At 43.1% G+C, this 26,883-nt stretch overlaps 1 protein-coding gene across 1 annotated transcript in view; it reads left to right on the top strand.

Annotated features, from left to right (window-relative positions):
* The window catches only part of ANAPC16 (anaphase promoting complex subunit 16), a 128,183-nt gene that overhangs the window by 100,504 nt on the left and 796 nt on the right, over positions 1 to 26,883 (top strand). Inside the window, exon 3 of the mRNA XM_078643076.1 lies at positions 7,690 to 7,764. Within this exon, the coding sequence (XP_078499202.1) occupies positions 7,690 to 7,764 (75 nt within the window). The remainder of the gene's footprint in view (positions 1 to 7,689; positions 7,765 to 26,883) is intronic.

A 26,883-nucleotide genomic window follows, 5' to 3' on the forward strand; every position in this document is an offset into this window, starting at 1 on the left:
CTTCTCAGTTTCCCAGGATATAAAAAAACTTGCATTGGCTTCCCATTAAACAAAGAATGACCTTTATGCTCACTAGCTTATAAGGCACTTTATGATTTTAACACTGATTTTCTGAATCCGAGTTTCAAGTGGTATCTCCCTAACAGAAATGTGTGCTCTGCTAATGCTAAAGCAGCCGTACTACCCAGATTCAAACAAGTCAAGGGGGGTGGCAAGAGCTTTGTGCTAAAAGCATCCAAGGCATGGAATGCCTTACCTCTTTTCATTAGAACAGCACCCGTCTTTTCGCTTTTAGGAAAGCTGTAAAGACCTGGTTGTTTAGGTCCTGGTAATTCTGTGGTCTCGCTTTGTTCTTGGCTGGAACTGAATAGTGCCTTAATGCCTCCGGGCAGTAGTGCACTCAACAAATCCTGCTAACATAACATGATTCCAACGTGTCTCACTCAAGACCTGATCCCGGCCCTGCATGTCTTGCACTTCTTGGGCCTAATGGCGTTGTGCATACAGTTGGGCCCCCTTCCAGATGGTAAACGAGAGCATCCAGTGGTGGCTGAACACCCGGGAAGCATCTCTGCTCAATTTCCAGTCAGTGAGTCAGGATCTGTACTGGTGGATGTACCGCTCCAGTGTTCTGAGGATCATCCACTGATCCCCCAGTAAGCTCAGACTCCTGTGCCTTGGATGCCTTCTCCCTCAGTTGGGGCATCTTTTTGGGCTCATTCACTTTTAATAATCTTAGAAGCCTGTGTGCAGTCAGAAAATTGAGTCAAGGACAGAGTCCAACCTTCAATCACTTGGTAGATATCTTAGTGGCTCATGATACAGAAAATGCATCAGATGCCTGCATATAACTCATTAGAACTACGGTGGTTCACCATGCCATGAAGGCATTTCTCCCCACAAAATCAGGGAACACTCTTCAGATCCTGTTGTACAACACTTACTCATCCGTATAAATACACAAGGTTGTGTCGGCCTTGGGTCCTGTCTTGGGAAGCATTTTAACTGTGGAAGGGGGTGCATCGACTTTGAATCTTCACAGTAGCAGCTAAACTAGCAGGCTCGTCATTAATTAATTAATTGTGAGTTTCTAACGCGCTAGAATCGACTCCCGAAGGAGTATCTCTGCGCTATAGACCGCTGGGGAACCCGTCCTGGCTTTCCCTGTGAGATGGTCCCTACTGGGTATCTCCAAGGTGAAACCAGGCATCCCCGGCGTATGTGGGGGGCCGTTGTGGAGATGAGGCAAGCTAATGCCCAGAGTTACCGAGTGTGATCCCTGGTTAGAGTAGGCACCGAGGCGAGAATTATCGAGTCCGCTGACCCTGGTCCACGACCCTGCCGCGTCGGGAATTGAACCCTGGTCCCGGGCCGTTCTCTGCTTCCGGGTCTGCCGCCTCTAACCAGTGAGCCACACCACTCCACACACACTACAAAGACAGATGCTCACTTGCCTCGATTGGAGGACCATGAAAGGGAGCTAAACACTGATCCTGATTGGGGTTTCTATTTGTGTATCTGTGTGCCACAGCCCGGAACAGAGCCAAGGTGCTAGGTTTTGTGACGTACACTTCCTTCAGGATGGTTCCCTGGGTAACGCCTTCAAGTTCAGCTGGTCCCAGAATCTGCTGTACACATTTTCACTGATTACGCTTCTGTCCAGTAAACTTCAGAGGTTGCAGGTGGATCGTGCACATCTGTTTCTGGTCACCTGAGATTAAACAAGGAGGATCAGGAAGACTGATCTGTTGGGACTCATCACTTGGCCGCACCTTCCTCTTCCATGCACAGTGGATCTGCTCTTGCAGCAGGATGGTCCAGCTCTCCGATCTAATCTCCAAATGCTCCATGAATGTAAAATAATTGGGGTCTGTTGATTTCCTTGTATCTTCTTGATGAGGTTGCAGATGTCCTCTTGGCGGCCATGAAGCATGCTACGAAATCCTTTGTAAACCCAAGGAGATGATGTACAGAGCGCTGAAACTTTTCAGACACACCCCCAGTCACAGATCTGGGTTGAATCCATCATTGTTCTTTAGCTCACTTCGCCATCCCAGTTCAGACCCAGCTATATGCAAATCAGTCTTGACCCTGTGCCTCATGGGAACAGTCCAGCCCGAACTGCCAAGCCAGGTCTCCCTGGACGTAAACAAGCATCCTGGGACCGGTTTCGGGGTAACACCCCTCATCAGCCAGGCTAGCTTGAATCCAGTGGCAAAGTGAGCAAGGGACCCACATATAGGCATACCCTGCCAAGTTAGGGTGAACAAAGCAAACACAAAGAGATGATGGACGGAGCCCTGCAACTTTTCAGGCACTCACCCCCAGTCACAGATCTAGGTGGAATCCTTTGTGCCTGATATACACTGATCGAACATCTGCCACAGATCAAAGTAGGCCAAATTTAGTACGCCTTACTTTCATATTGTTCCTGTTCATTTTGTTAAAGACGAGTCAATATTCTTAACCAAAGCAGTTGATAATCTCTGGTGTCTAGCTGAATACGAAAATGATAATCTGCGTAACCATTATTTTAACTGTTTCGGCTCCCCCACGCAATGACCGAACCATTCTGTTTGCATTGCTATTAGTATTCACTGTAGCAGCGTTACACCCACGAGAGTACAACGAAGCACGAGCCTCCGAAAGGACACATTGCGCAGTGCAGACCATGACGGAGATTACTCATAAAAACAGCTTGGAAATTAATTCACCCTTGAAATGAAGCCTAAAGACGTGCTTCTTGATTGCTTGCCAATAAGCTGCTAGAGCATATGTCGCTTCATTATCTTGATCATTCAGCATGAAAGGCAGGGCTTCTATTTGCTGCCAGATTCCACGCTTGATTACAGTGCTGTTTTGATGCCTTAAGAATGTCCGATTTTTAAATAACATCGCTTAGTCCAGAAACGCTATAGTTCAGCAGTTCATCCAATACATAGTTCTCGGAAACGATGAGGGTTCTGCTACTTTTACATTTATTTCAAGCTCTCAAAATATAACTTGTGAATTTCTTCTCTTGTTTTGGGATACACTGCATTAAATATGGATTATTTGATACACTGTGTCAGTGAGAACTATATATACTTAAGTTGGCATTAGTTTGATGTGTAAATGGTGACATACCCCCGCTATTCACTTCGGGCCTGATTCACACAGCACGTTGCACTCCAGAGTTCACTTTGTGCACACAAATTACCAATTTTTTTCACAGAATCATGGTTGGTAAAATTTTACATAGCCATTGTCCGGCATGGGCAGCCACCTTTAGAAATGGATATAGTGAAATCTCCATCGAAAACCTCAAAGAAGCCCAAGAAAAAATCCAGAAAAATGGCATTGCCTTGAGAAAATTATTAAAGATCACCAGTCCTCCATGAGTAAACTAGTAATAGTGTGGAAAATTATGAGGCAATTTAAAAACAATCAAATCTACGGCACAGATAACATATAAAACGAGGTGCTTTATCCCAGCTCAGACTAGATTCAACAATCTCCACTAAAACTTTTCAAATCCTACTGCTATCTGGGCACTTGTGGTTTCAAGAGCGCATCTCTTCTCTCTAAAAAGATGGAGACACCCTCGACTGAATTAACCACAGTGGAATTTGTGTAAATGTTAATTTAAATGCGCTTTTATCCAGTGTTATGGGCCAAAGTAAACGGAAGAACCGATCAAGTCAAATTCTTTCTTAATATCACAGAAGTTGCCCACAATCAGACTACACCTTCCTAGGGCATAGATTGTCAGTTTTTAAACATCCTGATGCACTCAAAGTCACTTTAAGAAACCACATTAGCAAAGCCAATAGGTCATGCCTATGTGAGAGCTATTGGCTTTGCCAATGTCTTTTAGCCATGGTATACAGCAGCATGGCTAAATGTGTGTGGCGTGGCGTAAAGTAGAGTGGCGAAGAGTGAAGTGGTGCAGAGTAGAGTGACATAGAGTGGTGTACACTTAAGTGGAGTCATGTAGAGTGACTTAGAGTGTAATGGAGTGGCATAGAGTGGGGAAGAGTAGAGTGCCATAGAGTGGCATTGAGTGAAGTGGCGTAGCATAGAATAGTCAGTTGTGGGTGTTCGTAACTAAAGCGTCAATAGAGGCGTAAGGCGTAAGGTGAAAGCAACATAAATAAGAAGCTGTATGCCTGTATAAAAGTAGGAAAGCACATTGCAAGTCCAGAAATAATACAGAAGCGCTTATAAAATAAAAAATAGTGTGTTGCAAGAATACATGTACTTGGTCCATACTCCAGGGAGCGGTTAACACAAAAAGAAAGGAGGAGCTAAGCAATCGAAAGATTGCAAGTGTGAGTGACAATCAGAACAACTAATGGTATGCCATGGACAGGTCTTGAGCCCACTAAATTGTAAACAATATGTCTCGCAGCACAGTGCTTGAGCTGTGTATTGTGTAGGCGAGATCTAAACCATTAGGAGACAACTAGCATACTTCAGCCCACCAGTAATATAAGTTATAAAACTCTTCAAAAGCATCTCCCCTACAGTCTTGCTTTATGGAAGTGACATGTGGGGCCTAACAACACAAGGATGTGGAATTCCTATAGCCGAATGCCCAGGACATATTGTTTCGGGTCAAGAAAAACAAATGTTTGTGTTTATTTTGTCCATGGGGCAAGTAGGCCCAAACTCCTGCAGCTCAAACCCTTTGGCAACCTGTTTACTGTACCACATTATGGACCAGGGAAGGGTATTGTCTGCAGTTAAGGTATTAGTTGTGCCCATATGTTAATGCTGTTCAAACATTTATTTATGGTTTATTAACGCAAATCCTTTATTATTAGGGTGAGCGCTCTAAGGAACTGTTGTAAGCTAGGACTACAATACTGACAGTGGTTCCACTATAAAAAGTTGAACACACAGTTGAAAAGTTTAACATTTTAACTGCAAGATTAACAATATAAGGCTATGCATAATGCTCCCAGAATACTCTCTGATTAGATGCTAATATTTTCACAAGCTTAAAAGCAAGATTGATGATTATTTGCTTTTAAAATAAAATGTTCAAAAAAAGCAACTAGTAACAAAATGTTTTGGTAAACAGCTGTGAAATTTTGGTTAGTTTCTTTGAAGCATCACTTAGTAAAATGTGTTAATAAATGCCAGTGTTTCGCACCAATATTCATATTGGAAAATCAGTGTAAAAAGTGTCAACAAAATTATAGGAAACATGAAAATAAACAAGCTTTGGCAAAGCCAATAGGTCTGACATTAGTAGTCAGCCTTTTAGTTTTATCAATGCGTGTCTTGTTTTGACCCTGTATTTGTAAAACTTTATTGTTGTGAGAGCTGCCGAGCCCTCCCCATCATAACACACATTGGCAAAAAGCCATAATAATTTTTGGTCTCAAAAAGCTCCTATTTCCACAGTAGTTCCTGGCACTAAACAAAATTTCTATGTAAGCGATATGCTTCTTGTGGAAGAGCAGAAAGCTTTCAATCACAGTGAAGCCAGCTGATACATGGATACAGAATTTTAATAAAATTTTTAAAAAGAGGTCTTAGTTAACACCAGACGTAATTAAGGGCTCAATTCTTAACCCTTTAAATGCGGCCGAAATTTTCTCGCAGTGCGGGAAAATTTCACGCATGCACAAATCGGACAGCTCCCGGCCGTCCGACGCACTCGCCACCCGTGTTGTTGGATGGCCGGGGGCCGTTCGGCGCATCCAAAGGGTTAAAGAATGTCACATAAGTGCACCCATGGCATATGTCCTTGCATTAGTGCAGCATTACGGCATTCATGAATACACTTGTGTTTACAGAAGTAGGCCAGGACTGGGCCTGAGCAGAGTTTGCGGAGTTCTGCGGAACTCTGTGCGAATTGACCAAAAAACTCTGCTGCGCTACACAGAGTTCCACAAGAGGCGGAGTGCGATAGGTTGCGCTCCATGTGCTGATTTTTAGCGCTGGGTGTTTGTCCTGCGCTGTAAAATCAGCGCAAATGGTACCATGTGCAGGGCAAGAGGGCGCTGCTTCTTTCTGCTGCTCAAGTAGATGTTCTACTCGAGCACCAGCATCCTCAAGGTGAGCGGAAGGTTACTCGACACAAGCGGTAGCGACCAGCTGCGACCGCCCGTGTTGAGAAATTTCTCCGGTAGGTGGTCTGGAGTACAAAAACAAATGTGGTGTACATATTAAAAGTTTTGATTTACCAATCTGGAGTACGATTTTCCTCACTCGCACTAGCAACTTCACATTGGTGAGCTGCTACTGGAGTTTTTCTGAAGTCTGCACTTTACGCAGAGCACAGAGTGGGAAAAACTCTGAAAACTCCACAAGCGGAGCAGAATTTCACGCCCAGGCCTAGCCAGGACATTGTACTCCTAGAAAATATTTGTGAACTACATTTTAGCATGAGCAAATATGCATGTGTCGAGTGTTTAAAAGTTCACTTTCCCGTCAACCACTTTTTTTCCCAACCCTGGTAGAAGTTTTACTTCTTGTCAGGAGTAAATTTCCAGCGTTTTTCACTATGGGAAAAGATTAGAGAAGATGTGGTGAAAACCCCTAAAACTTGCAAGTTAGTAGGCTTGCAGACTCAAAAGGGCATTTCAATCCTGGAACTATTGCTTATCGTTCCCTCCAGCACTAGTGTGTGGATATATGCAGAAGTAATCGCAAAATAAAGGAATTGCTAGCATTTAAACACTACAATAGTGTGAGCGCTGGCATACTCGGGGAACGGTTAGCTCTATAATAAGATTGCTGCCATAATGTGTCACCGCACTTCATGGCACCAAAGGGACAAGTGTTTTATTTTTTACAGGACAAGTAGATTTCTGAAGAAACCTGTCCTATGGCCAAGTAGATATTTTATTAAATTTCATACCTTTGCAACAACACCAAAAAGTGTCCCGAATAGGACAATTCACCAACATGTGAAGAAGCTGTAATCTTGCTGAATACTGGAGTGTGGAAAGAAACATGAAGTATAAACACTAACCAAATACATAGTGTTTCAAGGTACAAAGATGGATGATGGCTCTCCAGTGTGTACACTGTGTAACAAAGACCACAATGTGGGAGGGGTTACAAACGAGTAATAATAGGGAAATGCGTTGTTGAGAGACACATGACAGGGGATAGTAGCTAAACTCAACAGCAGACACTGAGCTGTAACCCTGAGATTTAAAGATGTGCGGAGATCAACGGAAAAACTTACAAAACTCATAATTTGAAGAAAGGTCTTCTGCACCAGGTGCTTCTTAACCTCTTCGATGCTGATGACGGAACCGCTCCGTCATCAGCCGCGTTGGCGCTGTGCTGATGACGGAGCGGTTCCGTCATGGCCCGCACGACGCGCTTGCGCGGCGCTGATTTCGCGCCTGCGCGGCGCATTCTATTGAGCAGGCGGGGCCATGACGGAACTGCTCCGTCATCAGCACAGCTCACCCGAGGCTGGTGACGGAGCGGTTCCGTCACCAGCGTGTGAGCGCCACGCGGCCCCCCGTCCCCTTAGCGCTGCGGCGGAATAGCCGCCGCAGCGAAGGTGTTAAGTTCAGAATCTGAGGACTGTAATCGAGGATGGACTGACGGATGGCATAACTTTACGATGTGGTGGTCCTTGTTTTTCTTTTAATAAAGGTTTAACTAATGTTCAAATGGGAAAGCAGTTTGCACACCTGTTTGAGTTGGAGATACATGAAAGTTCTTGTTTGTTTTCAGACGGCTCTGAGAGGTTTCTCTGCGAGTCTGTGTTCAGCTATCAAGTTGCCTCCACCTTGAAACAGGTGAAACACGGTAAGACTGATGCTTCGGCACCTTCATTTGAATAATGTTTTGTGGTAGTTGGAATGAGCAACGCTTGTCTTCTATTCTTTACCAGCACACTTTCTCCTCTCTACTGATCTCTCATTTCTTTCTCTCTCTAAAATGGGTACTGAAGACCTGTTTTGCCGCACATTATTAAAATCATATTCAGCATTGGATAATGTACACTCATTTCATATTTTCACATTTATTTCTAGTTTCTCACTAGATCCGTTTTAGGAGAAAAACAACCTGGGTCAAATTGTATGCAGGATAATCCATTAATTTTTTGGGATGTGGTGTATTGACGTTTATTCTTACTGTGTTGATGAAGGCTGTTGTGAAGCAGACATTTGCTAATGCAGCAGGGAATGTGCCCTTTTTATAACCCCTCCCTCACCCCTGCCCAACCAGCCTTTTTAGGGTGCTTGAGGAATAGGAGAGTTAGGTTCGGTTCAAATTCACAATTACAGTGCAGCCCATCTGGTCACACAATAAGGCTCAGATTCAATGATAGGATTAAGTAAGGATTTATTACAAATTCAAAGCCAGAGTAAAATAAATCAATCTCAGAACCATTACATAGCAATACAAAGTTATCAAAGGAAAGCCACATTGGTACACAAAATTAATCCTCAGTAGCATGTAACAGATGTTTTAGTTGTAATAGTGCACAGAATGGGAAAAACAATATGATGTTGAGATTGAACGTTTCAGTCCTCCCTCCTATAATGCATGAGGAAGCCTATTTCTTAAATGGCCTGCTCTACTCTGTCCCTTACACTCTTCACTCTCTACATCGAACCCTTTGCTGAAATTCTTCGCACGGCCAACATCTCCTTTCACGTGTACGCCGATGATACTCGGATATACATCAAAATCTCTTCTCTGGAGGAGATTACCCACCTGAACGATGCCCTGAAACGGACTGTTCAATGGCTTGCCAATAACCAGCTCAAACTGAATGCCCAAAAACGGAGTTCCTCCTCATCTCCCCCTAATAACGCCAATGATATCCGGGAATGGATTAACTCGATCACAGCACTCAACTGCACACCTGACCATGGTGGATTCTGCCAAATCTCTCGGCATAACCTTGACGACCTAAAAGCCGCAGTTCAGGCGTTAGTTATCTCCAGAATTGAATATGGCTGCTCTTCCCTATATGGCCTAGCAAAGACTTCCATGGCCCCTCTATAAGCTTGCCTCCACACAGCAGCTAGACTCTTATCTGGCTCAAGAAAATTTGACCAGATTTCACCACATCTGAAGGCCTTGAACTGGCTTCCTCTCAAGGCCAGAATCCAGCTCAAGCTGGCCTGCATCACACACAAAGCCCTGTACACGAACTCCCCGGCATACCTCGCCCAGAAAATTGTGGTATCTGGGAAACTCAGAAACTCCCGGTCCGCCGGAGACCTCGTGCCCCTGCCACCCCGCTTCCACAAGGGAAAAACGTATAACCAAGCGTTCTCCGAGGCTGCTCTAAGAATCTGGAACTCGCTACCATCCTCCATCAGAAGAATACCTTTTCTGTCAATCTTCAAAAAGGAAGCTAAAACCTTCCTAATGAGCAAATTCATCCAATAACTCTCCTTGATCGAACATACCGCCTTTTATCGTGACCTTTGTTTCTGTGCATAATCTCCTGTACTGCTTGGCACTCTCTGTGTACCAATTCTCACTCCTTCAAATGTTCTGCCGGGTCCCTCTGCCTTTTGCTATTTTTGATCCCCCCGTATATAATTTCTGGTTTTTCAATTTTTATTGCTTACATGTTGCTGGCTGACTTTGGTTCTGCACTGATTATTGTATATAACTCATGCTGTTGTCCTATTGTGTTCAATTCCTTAACCCCCTTTTCTTGCTTTTTGACTATGCCTAATGCTGTACGTAACGTGTTTATCCATCTAAAGAGCTCTGATACCCTAACGGGTCATGTTTGCGATCTATAAAACCTCAAATGAAATAAAATTTAAATAAAATAAGAGTGCTAATAGAAATCCTAATTAGATCCCTAAAAATAGAAAGGTGTCGGCTTAGGAGAACTTCTGTAGAAGTCATCTAAAGCAAAAGTAGTACATAGCATAAAGCCACACAATAAGAACAGTGCTAAGAGGCCTATACATCTCCTGGTCTGAAAGGAATCTCTGCTCATAACCAAAGAGCATTGCCTAGTTATACCTACAAGAGGCCCCTCGAAATCAGTATCAAAGATCCAGTTAGGGACCACTTTCAAACAATGCTCTCTTGGCAGACACACTTGTAACTCTTATTTCATCCACATGTTCATTCCGCAGGGGCTGTAGTCCTCACTTCTACTAGTTAATTTTGATCGCCGTCGACTCCCTACACACTTTTCCTATCTTTTCACAGAATGAGCCTTTCTCCATTCATTGGATCATCGTATGAGGCACCTGCAGATGGAAGAAAAACACTACACTGAAAGAAAAACATTTTCTTAGAAGGTTAAACATTGCGAAACCCAAACGCTTAAGGCCTTTGGTCAAGTTAGCAAAGTTGAAACTCCAATACTTGTTGTAACTGCATAATACAGATACATAGGCAATCACATTATGAGTATAAAATGCAATCCTGATGAATACATATTCCATTACATAGTAAATGCAGGATACCCTTAAGTAAATATATGAATACATGAAGTTTAGCTAATTTTATCTAACACTCATATGGATACAAATGGAAACTGCAATAATAATAATAATAATAATAATAATAATCCACATTTGTAAAGCGTGAACCATCACCCGTTCGGGTTTCTAGGTGCTGGGGGCCGTCGGGAAGATTAAGCAAGCTACTGCCCAGAGTCACATGGTGCTGGGCTAATCTGCCGCCGGCCCCGGGGATCGAACCGTGATTCCCAGATTCCAGAGTCAGTCACCCTGGCCGCTGCGCCACACCTCTCCCGCAATTCATTGTTACTGCGTGGAAAGCATTAGTGTACACACATATATAAATGTTGATATTACATTGCATGTGTAATTCTATATTGCTTTAAATGCAATTCACTCAATTTGTCACATTATACCACATGAACACGAGGCCCTTAATATACGTATATGTGGCCTAATCAGTAATAACCTGGGTGGAGCCCGTTTTACGCTGCTCCACATCGAATTGCTATCACAGTAAGTAATAATTTAACTCTTCCTTCGATGAAGAGTGAATCACAGGGACGCTCCAAATAAGCCTCTAGAAAAGTCTTTTATTAAGCGTTTTTTGCATAACGTAGAGTTCCTCAGATCTTTCGTGCTTGGTGTCCAGCGGTTCTGCAAGCTCTCCCTTTTCCTAATGGACTTGTCTCTTTAGTGTCGGGTGACCAGAATTTTAAAGCCCAAAACCGGGACATTTCACAAAAATAGAAGAAGGCCTACAATTTTACTTCAAGACGGCGCACAGAATGACAGTGCTCATCAGCAGAAAATTATAGAACAAGCAGTAAGAACATACATAAAATTCAATTTTAAGCCTAGTAGCTTGCCTGTTAATGAAAATTGCTTTCTTGAAACGACTGCTAACTATCCCTGCTTTGGAAAACATAAAAAAAATCTCCTGCCATTTTCAGTCGTCTCTTTAACCGCTACCGCGTTTTCCCGCTGTGCGTTGATTTTTGAAAATCGCGCTGTTTATGACAAAGCCAGCTCGTCATCCGCGTAGCGCAGGTAACGCCCATGTCGAGCTGGCTTTGTCATCCGCATCGAAGGGGTTAAAAACCAGGACATGAGCTAAATTTCTTGAAATCTGCCAGGAAATCTGGTGAAAAACGGGGACCGTCCTGGCAAATCTGGAACGCCTGGTCACCCTACTTTAGTGAGTATGAGAGTCTACCTATCCTGTGTGAGTTTTGTGATTGGCTACATAGATATGCTGAACAGACTTTCAAATCGAGCTATGCCACTGGCCTAGACCTAAGACTGCAATTTAGCAGTGACTATGACCGTATGACTAAAATAACAGCACTATGTGACAGAAGCCTGTCATAACAAATAGCTTCTGATATATTGTTATTCATATTTAACTTTTAAACCTAAGCACAGGAGCACCAGTCGCCTTTCATCATAGGCATTCCTTCTAGGGTAATTCTACCAGGAAAATTAAATTTTGTGGTCCATTTTTTTTCTCCATATTTTTGTAACAACCAGTAGAGAAGTCTGACTGAATATATACATGGGTATGGTTGTGAACTGGCGCCATGCAGCTCTACTGCAGCAGTGATCTTGTCACATTTGTTTTTCCCGCAGACTCAGTATACTTCTTTTTGCTAGCAATGTGACACTAGATCTGTGTGTTTCAGTATAAAGGCATTTGTACGAGTTATATAAAATGGCGCTTGCAGCATGTGTTTGACATGCTATTGCATTTCTCACATTTTACTCGTCTTAGCTTAGCTGTTAACCATTGAGTCAGTGATCATAAAACGGTACAGCACATAAATTCTTGAGAACGGTCTCCCTTACAGCCTTGCCGTTTAACAATGTGCAAAAGAGAAGGGTCTCTTTAAGTGTGAGCATGAGAAAAATTAATTTGACTGCGCATGTCCAATTAATATTTATTATGATTTAGAATTCCGAAGAATTCCACATAAAATGCATAAGTAAAACGTCATACCGTACATACAAGAATGCGAAATAAAATTACAAGTTAAATTTTATGCTAAAATACAAACAATTAAGAGAGAATACTTTTTTCCTTCGGTAGACTAAGCTCTACGCTGGACAACGTCATTTCAATGCAGAAAAGCTTACAACCCAAACAAACTTCTTTCAGATTAAAACACACTATGGGCTGTCAGGAAAACATGATTAAAAAGAGGTACACCGAAGAATTAATAACAGTTGTAATCCGGATTTAGGGAAAAGAGAAAGGCACTACCATATCATACAAAAGTGCAAGTGCTCTGTGCAATTTTTGGAGGAGTATTTCCTAAACTCCCCTAGCAGCTATGTGATAATCTAACCTAAAGGTATTAAAAAAGACAACTTAATAGATAAATAGATAGATACATTACTTAATGAAGATCACTGATCATGGATCTGCTATAATACTGCCTTAGTACAGATCATGTACGCCATCAAAATAGGAGGCTCAGACAATACTATAATGGAATATGTATCCTAGGATATGGGAACAACCCAAAGCCAACAGGAATGGAGATTTGATTGAACAGAAGAACAATATCTTTCATGAACCTATACCGTGCTACCTCATACATGAACCTATACCGTGCTACCTCATATTTGTTATATACACATGTCTTGTATTTTATTTAATCATAGCATACTTACTTTTGCTAACGTCACATGTGTTACGAATTTATATGTCATCTACCTCACTGCGATTGCTTGCTAACGGCGTATACATATGTAACCTTGTTTCCTTTTCCTACCTCATGTTAAGCGCTCTGATACCCACGGGTCTTGTTCGCGCTATACAAAACTTTATAATAAATAAATAAATAAATAATAAATAAATAAATAAACTTACATGTCATACAAAAAGTGCAAGTGCTCTGTGCGATTTTTTAGGGCAAATATTTCCCACCCTCCCCTAGCAGCAGTATAGATGATTTAACATCAAAATATTATAAGCTCTCGAATCACTTTAAAGTATTACATTCTTAATAAACGTTTAAAAACTCTTTGAAAAACCGAAAAAATGTAAAACACATGTCCTGTAATCACACTCCCTCAACCGGGAGATGCATTTCATGAGGGGCAAAGTGTCAGAACAGACTTCGAAATACTAGAACTGTTTTAGCAAATGCAGGACATTTGGCGACCCTGTGTTTATTTAGTTCAGCTGCAGAGTGTTAACGAACCCCTTCGGTATGCAGACTTTACCTTCTCGTATTTTAAGGTTTCCCAGAGGAATCGCTTTATTGGAGCGTGGGGTGGGCCGTGGGCCGAGTGGGTCTGGTCCGTGAGTGTGGTCACTACGCGGCAATGTGTGTGTCTGTGAGTGGGTTCGTGTGCAGGTTATGAGTTCCCTGCCACAACATGTGCCCCCCATGTCCGAGTTTATTGGGACAGAAGTAAGTGCTGTGTCAGCATCGTGCTGGTCACAAAGGCGCGATGCTGTGTGGTGTTGCATTTAACTGCAAGATTTGGTTGTGCCCCATGCACCTCAATTACTGGCCTCCACCAGTTTCTGCTGGGTTTTCCAGCCCCAGAAATCAGTATATTGTACGGTTCAGCTTAAATGTGTTTTTTTTGCCCTATAGTAAATTTAACTCTGCCTCATAAGCGTATTTCTTTAGATGTTCGCCCTCTGCTAATGGTAATGTATTACCTGCATAAGGGTACCCACTGTCCCAGTACAGATGTCTCAATATCGGTATAGTCCCTGGCATAGTGAGTGTGTTTCCTGTCCTCGTGCGCCATTGTCTCAATGTTTCTGATCCCAGTTTTTTTGTGAGTGTCATCCCATCAGTGTGGGTGCTTATTCACAATACTCCCTTTGTCAGACTGTTCCCAGTGCCAATGTGTTCTTAGTACTAGCATAGGGTTCATGGCCTATGTCTCGAGTCTCCCAGGTCAGAGTTTCTCATTCTGCAGGTTGTCATGCCATCGTGCTCCCTTTCCCAGGGCCTTGCCTGATGTTAAGTGTACTACCTTTATACTGCCAGCCTATTTCAGTCATTTTATGAGTGTATTCACTGCCCCCAAGCATATCCGGTCAGCACCAGATTGGCATCACTTCCCCAGGTGCCATTGCCAGGGGCTCATGTTTGTCTTGCTCCCCCTTGCAATGGCATTGTAGCGTTGTCGTAGCATTAGTGTATTTGCCTGTTTGTGTGTTTTCTTCCTCAGCACCAGTCTCCGACTCCATGCTTCCACCACTGTCCTTGTGTAAATGTTCCTACAGGAGTGTCTCCTGACCTCTGCTAAGTGTATTTTTCTGACTCGGTCTGAACGTGTTTGGCATCTTGCGGAGTTTTTCTGTACCAGCTTTGGCTCTATGGTAATAGTGGTGTATCTGTGTGCATGGATGTCGTTCCCATTGTCCGTGTGTTGCCTGTCCAGTGTAGCTTTATTCCAAGCCCCATTGTAGTTCTTTTTCTTTCCATTGTGTCAGTGAACTAGCCGGGTCACGATTTTTGTATTTATCTACTAAAGACTCTCAAAAGAATCACTTTTCTAATCAAATTTAAGGTATCATTACATACAACATATAGAATACGTACTCCGAATTACACGGGAAACACATTTTTTTATTTAGATGATTGAAAAAGGAATATACTTGCCTTTATCGGCCACGAAATTGTAATTTAATCAAGAATAATTATAAATCTTACTCGGTGGTGTATCGACTTTTACAATTTAGGGTAGAAAATCGAGGACTATTAAAGCTAAATAATACCTTTTAGCGCATCGTTCAGTATTACTCGAAGCAAGACAACTATCACAGGTTGACAGGGAATGACTTTGTGGTAACTCAGGCTAGTTAAACCGAGGAACGTGGAGAATAGTTAACCGGTTCTTATAGGAAATTAAATCAGACACGTTGGTAAATAGCAATTATGGGATGTGTCCAAGAGTGGGAATAGTGACCTGTGGCATATACAATCTAAAGATTGCCCGTATGGGTTGTGTTTCTCCTGGGGGCACTTTATTTTGCCCTATTTTTCAATCAACCCACCTTGCTTCTGCTCTGTGGGTGCACATTTTATATTTCTGTATGTGTAGTCCTAGCTTTTATCCTCTAGCCTACCAGTGAGACCCAACATCACTCTGTAGCACTGTAAGTGCTCTGGAACGCTGTGGTTAGCAGGACGCCATGTGAAGGCCGCATGTGGCCACACGCCGTTCTTCTCTCAGCTGCACACTCGACTCCTCGTCATCGACATAGAGCTTATATTCCACTCGTAAGCCTGAAGCACTTGTGTTGTTCAAGGAGGCAGATGAGACTAGAAGAATGATATTTGGATCAGTCTCTTGAAGTGCTCAGTCTGCCTTATGTGTATTGACCGGGTCAAGGTTGCATGGTTGAGAACCAAACCGTGCTCATGCGCAGTTTTTTGTTGCTTGACTGTAGGACCCTCGATCTGCTATGTCTATTGAAGTATACTGATGCGTGGCGGTGGCAATAAAAAGCTTTGAGTGTTACAGTTAAGGTATTGCACGTCTCTGCATCCCGCCAACTTTCAGTTCTCATGGCTTGTGCTGATTTTCTGAGATTCTTGGGTTCTAGCATAATACTAGAAATTGTAAGAACCACTTTATTTAAAAAAAAAAGTTTTGGTCTTCCAGACAGGAAATAGAAGTTCCAGTGTCTTGCTATTGTTAATGAGCGTTTCCATTGGGAATGGGTGACTTTCTAATTTTCGGCAGAAGCAGCAGTATTTATTTCCTAGCACATCATCATATTGAAATCAAAATGGACGCCCATAGTCTTCATTGTGTGTGATGGTTTAGTAATGGAGTTACCAGAGACTGGAAGCAATAGAAGGAATAACAATATAGATGGAGGCATGAACAGTACATCTAGGAATCTGGGAGACCACAGCATTGACTAGGTATCAAAGATTGATGCTGAACCACAAAATTCTGGTGGCCAAAAAAAACATAGCCAAGAAATGGAGATGCTCAGTACTACCGATCATCTTGGAATGGGAATGAAATATTGGCTGATGCATGGCGGTGAAAAAAGTAGTTTGAGGGTTGGGGTTGTCTGCAGAAATATGACCATCTGGGTAAACCGGGCTGAATACTGTAAAGAAAACTAGAAGATATTCCCTCATTCACCTTGAGGACAACCAGTCCATCAATGGCAATATCCGTGAAGGTGGGAACATGACAATGTGTTAATCTAGTGTGATAAATTGGATTATTAGTTGAGAGTGGTAAGGCCCACTCAAATCCTTGTCATGTTGAACCACGAAAGTCACCAAGTAAACCTGTGCTTAACTGTTTATTAGCTTAGCACAAAAACAGTCAGGCTTAGCTTAAAGGCAATGTGTAAAGTATTTATGCTGCACTCAAACATTAATTTAGTGAAAACACAACACAAGAAAAATCCCAAACCAATTTTGAAAAAGAGTAACATTTTATAAATAAAATCACACCTAAACAACAAAAATCTAAACAGAAGAATCAAATATATTAATTTTTCAAGTTTCAAATGAAAACTGAACCTAAAAGCACAAAGCACCACTCGTGGTCATCTTTTTGTGGTGGCCCAGAGTAATTTCACAAGTTCAGGCCGACCGCAATGAAGCGCGGGTTGGACACTGGAACCAGGTTCATCCTGCTGGAAAGTTACCTTCTCAAGCCCGTGCAGAAAGTGCCATTTGCTTTAGTGGGGACCGTGAGAAGGTAATTGTCTGCAGTAGAAGTAGGTCGAGCGCTATGGACAGTGGCTGTTGTAGCTCTAAAAGCGGGCCATTGCTGAAGGTTCGCATTGACGATTGATGCAAGCTGTTGCTGTTGGCGCGAAGAGCCCAAAACATCCGTATTTTCACCTTTTCTTCAGGAGTAGTACACACTGATGCCAGCGAAGGGTCCAGGACCCGGGAGGAGGAGGCACCTGATGGAGATTAGGACTCACTCCAGCGGAGGCCAACAGCAGGGCTCAGGGAGGTCCAGGTATTTCTAGTTGGTGCTGGGCAGTTGCAAAGAGGAATCTGGAAGCTTGTTGTGTCCCGGTAGCTCAATCAGGAGTTCAGTCCGCTGACCCATGGAGTCACTTCTGGAGAGCCTGGTTTTGAGGCAAGCAGATCCAATCTTCCTCCTTCAGACAGGACAGTCTTTCTTCTGAATCTTCCACATTTCAAGGGGTATTCTGATGAGAGATTTTGAAGTTGCCACTTTTATATCGGATGCCACTCTTTGTGTTTGTGAATTCCCTGACTACTCCCAAAACTAGTTCTGGTCAATTCTTCCCCTGGGTTTGCCTCCAAACTGTCTAGGGTGACAAAGGCAAAGGCAGCCCTGGTGTCTGGTTCCTTTGTGTGTACTGAAGGTAGACCCCTTTGAATTGTAAACAGGGCAGCGCACAACTCCCCAGCCAACCGGTCAGGAAGATCCTCATCCCTCACATCTAGGCCTCTTTTGTCTATGTCTGAAAGCAATACACTACTCACAACAGGAGAGCCATTCACAGTCATGTGACCTAGGACACCAGCATAAAGGCATGGTTGGTTTAGCCCCAAAAAATGCCAACTTTCCAACAGTGGGATCTTCAGAACAATAACTTAAAATCCAACGTTAATATTGAGGAAGATTTTAAAATACAATTCATTTGAGTGGAAACAGCATTTTTCTATCTGGTCCCAAACTGAATTTAGCACTTATTCTGTGTAATATGGTAACCCAGTGTTAGACTATGGGGTCGAGAGACTTAAAGCAGTGAAAAAAGTCTTTAGGAGCTTTTCACTACCAGGACATGCAAAATTTAAGCCCACGTGCTCTACTTTTTAAATACCATGCTCCTTGCCCTATAAGTGGTAAGGGTTTACCTTCGGCGTGACGAATAAGTATTAACCAGCATTGGCACTGCCAACAGGACTGGCTTATGAATGCACAGTCAAGCCAGACCTAAAAATCCAATTAAGTTTTTGACTGCCCTCGACGATCTGTGCTACTAACCAACAAAAATACCATGAATTATCTAGTTATTAAAACACTTTAATAGCATTACAATGTCATGCATGTGCCCCTGAAAGTTCTACCTCAGGCAGCTGGTTATATAAACAAAATGATCACAACTGTGTGCAGGGCAACTTGTTTGTGGAATCGTACAACTTCTGCCCAATCGAAACATGTACTATTGGCTCTGGCTCTTTTCTGTAGGACGTTGGCCCTCTATATAGTGCAATAAAACAAAGTACACTGTATAGAGATTCCAGTGAAACCCAGACTGGTATACAGAAGCAAAATTTGATAATACAAACGCTCTATTTGTAGTAGGGTGGGCGAGCAGTCAGGCTTATCAGAGGGTAGTGCTAAGCATTTGTTGTATTCACAAAGGCAATACATGAGACACACACTTAAGAATAAATCTGGATCAATTTATAAAAATAGCACCAAATGTTATGTCATTTTTCAGGCCAAGAACTTCGTTCTGCAGTAAGTACTTTTTAAGATAGCAATTTTCAAAGTGTGTAAAATGAACTACTTTTGTGCGCAATTACGTACCATTGAAGTTGATGGGAGAAAAGAGAAAAATACATATAAAATCACACAGTTGGACTTCAAAGTTCACCTTTGGGATTTAGGTAAAGAGCAAGGCCAGGCCTAATGTTTCACCTGCAGATTCATGGGCATGGCCCGGATTCAGCTGAAAGCAGGGTGCTGAGGTTGATGGTTGTTGGTACGCTACGAGAAGGGGGGCACTTGAAAACACACTGCACAAAGGGACTTAAAGGTAAGTCTGAGGGGGTCCCACTAGTGGGAGCAGGTTTCCAAGGGCCTCAGGACCACAGGGGCACAGCTGGGCAGACCAGGTGTAGAGCAGATAGGGCAACCGGGTGGCACGTGTCAAGATGTCCTTGCGGTCAGGAGCAGGCAGCTTGGAGAGGTGGTTCCAGGACAGCTGTGGCATTCACAATGTGGCTCTCAGGGGTCTCAATGACCCTCATTGGGTGCTTGCTTCCTGGCAGTTGGAATCCGGAATGGACTCTTGGTCTCGTTGTATGCGGCAGGGGGCCTGGTACCACGGGAATTGGTGTGGCACGGTTCCGGTCGATCCTGGTGTCCCCAAACTTGGTAAGGAGAACAATCTGATCCTCTGGAGCTGAGGTATCACTTTTGGTTTGGGTGTTGCGTCGGAGTAGCTGAGGAGCAGCAAGTCGACAAACCGTACTTCGCGGGTTTGGTCGTTGCGGACTGCAGGAGAGTAGTACCTCTACTCCAAGGGAGTTCTTTGGCGATTGGTAGAAGGCTGGAGGAGCTCTTGCGTTCTTGGAGGCCTCACAGTTGCAGGACGAGACAGCACACCACGGTTGTCGAGTCCTTAATGCAGTAGGCCAGGTTTAGCAACAGTTTTCTGCAGCAGGGCTTCAGTCTTCGGGTCAGCAAATCTTCTTTGTCCTTTTCTCTGTCTGTTGAATCTCAGTTCAGGACCCAGGGATGCCATCTAAATACTACATTTAGAGTTGTTAAAAAGGGGTGGCAGTTAGTAGGCAATGGGCTACCTACCTCTAGGGTGTCTACACCCTCTAAGTCTACAAGCATTCAATACCGCCTGGGTTGTTACTTTCACAGTGAACAAGCATTCAATACAGCCTGGGTTGTTACTTTCACAGTGACAAGCATTCAATACCGCCTGGGTTGTTACTTTCACAGTGACAAGCATTCAATACCGCCTGGGTTGTTACTTTCACAGTGAACAAGCATTCAATACCGCCTGGGTTGTTACTTTCACAGTGACAAGCATTCAATACCGCCTGGGTTGTTACTTTCACAGTGACAAGCATTCAATACTGCCTGGGTTGTTACTTTCACAGTGTATTTTCCCTGACCTAGAGGTTTATTTATCTATTTATTCAGGGAACCCTTGTTTTGACACAAGTACACCCTCTAAGTCACCACTTCCTGTGTAAAGGGGCACTACCCCGACCCTTATTGTCTAAAAGCCCACACAAACCAAGATGGATAGTAATGAAAAGTGGGCTCCACATCGCCTGCCCCACCGTAGTTGTGGTGCTAGCTGAATGAGGACCCACCTCCTAACTTAAGTAATTGTCCCAAATATCCTACCACCAGATGTGGAGATGGAGAGGGCGGTTAGCATCCTCCACTATCTAGAACTGCCTGGGTCACATGTTAAAGGTGACATCATCTTTGAAGCTTCCCACCCTGGAAGGCCATCCTATCCTGGAGGAGGTGTGAAGCACCACTGCCCAGAGCAGGCTTTGTTCAAGGCCTCTGAGAGCGCAGGCTCTCACCCCATAAGATCAGAAACAAGACTGGTGTTGGCAGGCTGGCTAAGACTAGTCCGAGACCACACCAGTGATTTGTAGGTTTGCAGGGGAAACTCTAAAGGATCACCTGCATGCATTTATTAATAAATCCAATATTGGCCTCGTGAGGATTTATTAAGACGAGATGTTTGGTATCAAACATTTTAGGGTACAGTGAAGCCATCATGGAGCTAGGAAACACATAATGACAAGTATCCAGTCCATGTACTCTTTATGGCTTCCCTGTGTACTTACAACATCCAAAAATGGACTTGATATTGTAGGGTCATATCTGCTCATGCAGATATGTCCACATATGGCCTTTGATAACCCCTGCCTTAGGGCTATATGGCCTGAAGTAGTTGTGACTTACTTATACCTCTTGCAGTGTCTGTGGTCCTGTCACACAGGGTTGTGTCCTATGTGAAATCTTTGGTTTTCTCTGCACAAAGACAACCAGCCTACAATGGCATTTGCATGGTCTTGATGAGGGGTCTCTGGTGTGGGACAATTAGTGCTGCTTTCTCAGAGGACCCTCTTCAGTACCAATGCCCTGGGTACCAGGGGGACCATTTACTAGAGACTTTAAGGGGTTACTGAAGTTGTGCCAATCTTGCTACAGTTTTAGGAAAGAGATCTGGCTTTTAGAGCCTGGATGGCAAGGACCCATTTCTCTTGAAATTCGAAATCACATCATGCACCAGTCAAAAAGTGCGGACAAACCATGTCAAAATAGGCACTTTCTTACACTTTCTATAGATGCTTACATTATAGTCTGGTGACTGCTGCACTGTCAAGCCAGAACATAAAAAGGAAGCTTTAGGCCTGGCAACATTTTTATTTTGCCAAGTCGAAATGGCTGATTAAAACTGCACTATAGACTGCAGTATATTTTAGTGGCTGTCAGAATGAGCGCTGATGCCCACTAGTACTGTTTAACTTCTAGGCCCTGGATACATGTAGTACCAATTACTAGGGAATTAAAAGTAAATTAAATGTACCAATCCAGTGTAGGCCAATTTGATCATGTTTAAGTGAGAGACCAAAAGCATTTTTTTTTTTTTACCTTACCAGCGATTAGCAGGAACAAACTGCACAGAGTCCTAAAAGCCAACAAAAACAAGTAGACCAAAAGAAGGCAGAGGAATGCAAAATTCCGGGGTGACCCTGTAGGGTCCAACATTTAGTGATGACAGAATTTCTAGAGGTGCTTTGGTGTACTGCAGGTAGGGAAAAGGGCAGAGGCAAGATCTTACAAACCTCTCGCTCAACTTTATCAGTAAATTTGTACAGCAATGTTAGTTAGTCCAGAATGCTTGGATTTTACAACACTGGTTATTGTATTTTTGATGCAATCGAATAAAAAGTATTAACAAAAAATAATGGAGTCACCATTTGGATTCTGTTGTGAAAATGCTATTTTTTCAGTTTAGTAGACTGTCACAAAAGGAAGCTAGCTATCTTAGTTTAGTTGAAACTCCTCAGAGCTTGAATTGCCAAGTCCATTGGATGTAAGGTCTTTTGATGCACCTGGTCAAAATCTCAAACCCCCCTTTGGTGTCACCAGCACATTTATGAAATTAATACTTGTGCAAATAACTATTTGACAGGCTGTATTTTAACATAAAATTACTAAGGCGAAAGAAGTGATCCCAAGAAAACACCACCGCTGACCGAAATTGGGTGGTACAAGAATGCCCTTCGAAGATAGGAATTGGATATTAGGTGATAGTTAAGCGAGGACATTCAGAGTTCGAGTCCCAGTGGGAATCACAGGTTCGAATTCTCCTATTTCTAATAAGTGTGACATTTTCCAAAATGAAAGAGAGAAAGCAGAAGGAAAATTGCATCAGTAAGTCCCTGACAACTTCGCACCCAACCTAGTCTAAACTTAGTATGCTTCATTCTCAGAATGAGGCTTACAGAAGCAATACAACTTAATACACACATCTGCCTTCTAAATATCTTTGATGCTGATATTGAAGTATAAGAATCTTGTTTGAAGGTCTGAAATTATGGCGCTTGTATCATTGGGTAATAAAAGAGACTATCCATATAGCAACTGGAACTTTAGCTGAGATATTCCTTCTTCTGATCCACATTTGTAACAAAGGTTGCCAGGAGATCTAAGCGGTGAATATCTGACTGTGCTGAACTTCACGTCTAAATTGTGGAGAGTCTCCCCAGCTGGTACCTAGTGAAGTCTAGAAAAAAATACTGCAACACAATCCCTATAAAAGGTCCAGAAAAAAAGCTTGAAACACATTGACTCCTGGTCAAAGTGTTGGCCTTGAAAAAGACAGTATTTAAAGAGCACAAGTTAACACCATAACAAGCTGAATGTTCAAAGGACTTGCACGACTTTAGAGACAAAATACAACTAAGGTCACAGTAAGGAGGATCATGCCAATTGGGCTTTTAAAACTGTGTTTGCTGGATACGAAGACTCAAGTAAGGCAAGCCTTGCAGTAATATCCAAATAAGCGGCGAAATGTCTAACAATGTGATAACATTGGCTGAGAAAGAGAAAACCAGTTGCAAACAAAAAGAGTACAACTGTAGAATCATACCTACTTAGCCATATACTGTTACCGTTTGGAGTCCTTTCTGGTGCCAACATTATCTTTGTTATGAGTATGACCAGCTGGGATTAAGTCTTCAAGAACTAAGCCTTAGAGGTCCTAGATGATCGGGAGGAATGTAGCATGTCATGCCAAGGCAATCTGGAAGATAAAGCATATGCAACTGTTTTCAGTCTTTGGCAGAGTCTAGGGACTAGCACAAGTAGAAACAAGATATAAAGAACGGCACCTGAATAATTTACAGTCAGTATATCTCTTAGTAATGTAGTCCTTTGTCCAGGACATAGCCCTCGACACACTCTAGCAAGTTCTGCCCTTGCCTGGTCAGTACAGCGTAATGCTAAGATGGCATCTTTTAATATGATTTAAGCAAATGGGTCCCCAGCTTTGTAATACAGGCAGGGGAAACGCACAGCTTTAAAAAGGATACTTCTACAGTAGTGGTTGTAGGACCTATTGGTCAAGCAACATCTCACAAACACAAGAAGAAATTCAGTGTCTGAAGCATTTGGCGCTTCGTTGAGGTAAGTTTCTTTTGAGCGTTTCCGGGATTAAAGTGTATGGCTCCACTCTGACAGAAAATTTCTTTTAAGTGTAAACTTTCCTTACAAGAATAGGAGATCTTCCTGCATCATTTCCCATCAGTAATTGAAGTCCATTGAGTGTTCTCCTGTTCCTGAATAGCTGCATTTTCGACTTCAACAGAAAGCATATCAAAATAAATGTTTTATCAATGTAAAGATCGTGCCACAGAGGATATTTTGCTGTACCAAGACCTCAGAGTGACTATCAATATCCATTATGGTTTCAGATTGTACCGCATATTATTTTGGGGGCTGTTGGGAGGGAACACATTTCAAGGACCAGGAAATGCCCCAATCAACTGACCGTTTCAGGTAGATAGAGAAGGAGAAGCTGTGCCAGGAGAGTCCAAGTCCTTGCCTTTAGGAATTCAGAGTCACCACACATGGAGGCACATGATTCTCTAGGTCCTAAGTTGCAAGTACCAAGACCATTCCTTGGGCCCCTATTCCTCCTCAAACCCTAAAGGGTCATCCCCTAATGTGTCTGGCTTGAAAGTGTTCCCACACTGATGAAGAGAACTGCTGCTTAGGGATTCTAGCTTTGATCCCAGAGTCTGGCTCCAGCAATGTATGGCACCCTACCTAAAGCAACCCTCTACAAAAGCCATTGTTGTAGGGTGCCAAGCCTCAGAAAATCACAGATTTCTTGACCCAGAGGCACTGGCAGAGAAAGATCCCTTGACTCGAAGCTCAGAGACTAGCGAGGGTGCGAGTTGTAGATGCTGGACTAAAGACCGAAAAAAATCTTCGTACACCCTTCCACTGGGTTAATTTTTACCAGATCTTCTTAACAGGGGCACCTCAGTACCCTACCACCTTCGACTGTCCAAAAACACACACTAGGCTTTGAAGAATTATACTTGTCCTCCTCCAAAGACCATTAATGACAGGGCCACAGATACACCACCACTTCCTGCTGCACCCAGGGATCCTACACCACCCACTCCACTGCCATACCCATGCACTCTTCAACAGCCACAGTCTCAAATCCTTGCCTCAGTCAGTCCACACTTACTCTGACTAGGAAGGGGTTATCTGCCCCAGAAACCCCTACTATGAGCCTTTAGGACCTGCAGTGGGAGGTTACCCCTGAGAGGATAACGTTGACTTCCAAGTTGATCCAGACCAGGACCCATACCCTGTTAAAAACGTCACCATCGAATAACACTACCATCTGCCATGTCTTGATTGTGGGGTGTACAGCACCACATCTGTAAATTGTGCATGATGCAGGAATACCCCTTCTACAAGTTTTCAAAACAGAGGTCCAGAAAGTACCTGTGCTTCTGGGGATTTCTCAAGACTGTCCCGGAAAACTTAAAGAACTCAATGAAGGCTGCAGCAAACCCTCCCCAGAGTGAAGAGAAATGTAAGATTGCTGGCGAGGTCCCTGGACATTCACCTGACTCATTTGTCGTTCACATAATGGGTAAATGAGGTCCAACTCAGGGGAACAGAGACTCTTCACCTCCAGTGAAGGATTGCTAACTGTCTGCTTGTTCTCCTGTACAACCAGCACCTTTAGGAGGAAATGAGGAAGCTGAGCAAACGCCACCCTGAGGCCCTCCAGGAAGTAGTAGTAGAGGCAAAGGTACATTTCTAACACATTAGATGTTTGTTGAATGATGTAGTCATTACCTGCAGGGTGATTATCACTATTATCCTCTTCGGTCCCATGCTTTACTGACATTTTCTGTCTTTCACCCAGCTGTTCAGGAACTTATATTGCTTGTGCCCTTTGACAGGGACCATTTTATCGGCCTGCAGGTTCACAGCATTCTTAAAGATCAAGGAAGATTTGCAAACTGCCAAAGTGCTGGACACCATGTAGTAGACACCTGCCCCATGGTCTGCCTTTCGTAAATTTCAGGTAAAGGTGGCAGAAAAACACCTATGACCTCCAAGTGCATGGCTACCATCAGTAACAAAGCTACTAGGAAGCCCAGCCAACAATATCTTTGGCCCAGGATGGATACAGAGGCAAGAGATGAAGAAGTAGACGTGACGCCAAGAAGGGGTACTACTACCTCAAACCAATGGTTCCTCGTGATTCTCCCTCTGCTCACAACACGTGTCAGAAAGACTGCGGTTTTTCTTTCACCCAGTAGGAGGAAAGAACTTCTGACAATGAGGCACTCTTGGTAGTACTAGAGATTTACTACCTAGAATTCTCCAGCTGATCTTTCATCTGCTCACGTGCTTGAATCATTCCATCAGGCTGACAATCCCAGGTATTTTTTTTATCGCAAAAAACTGTGTAGAAATAGCCATTGGCCTCAATAGGCCTCCATCACTCTACTTTGCTTATACATACCGTGCATACACTACACTGGCCTCATACATAAACACGCACAACATATACTTGGATGGGATTAGGTGACAGGATATACATCTGGCTGCCAGCGGAGTCGCTCTCAGCCAGTGCTAAATAACGTATTTTTTGTGAGTGAAAAAAATCCTTTCTTTACAGAATAGTGAGGGTAGATCTTTAAGCCAGACTTCTTCTTTTTTTTTTCTATGCTACACCCCATGCATAGCTTGTAGACCCTGTACCGAGGTTGGATACCCCAGGCTAGGTCTAAAAGTGCTTCACTAGGCTTGGCACAGCTAGTTTGGGTTCTTAATATTTAAATGGTGTGTATACTTTAGAATTGCATGTATAAGCAGTCTGTCCCTGATATGGAGCACTATGCATAATGTTGTTTCTTTCTACAGCTTACATGCTCCAATTGCTTGCTATTTCCTGCATGACACATTGACCTTGAATGACTTCCACTTGATTCCTCTTTCTTTTTCCAGTAATCCTCTTTTTACCTTTCATCCTCTGCATGCCATCTATTTCCCAGTATAGCCTCATCTCAGTCTCATGCCTGTCTGTCGTAATTCTTCTTATTGTAATACTGCTATTGGCTGTTGCCTCTTTTCATAGATCGTAAATTCTCTTTAAAGCTCAATCCCTGTAACGTAGCATTGATTAATCTCCGCCAGCCTATTCATCTCACCAACCATGCACCTGAAACCA

The sequence above is a fragment of the Lissotriton helveticus genome, chromosome 5_1 (genome assembly GCF_964261635.1).
Source record: "Lissotriton helveticus chromosome 5_1, aLisHel1.1, whole genome shotgun sequence".
Classification (NCBI taxonomy): domain Eukaryota; kingdom Metazoa; phylum Chordata; class Amphibia; order Caudata; family Salamandridae; genus Lissotriton; species Lissotriton helveticus.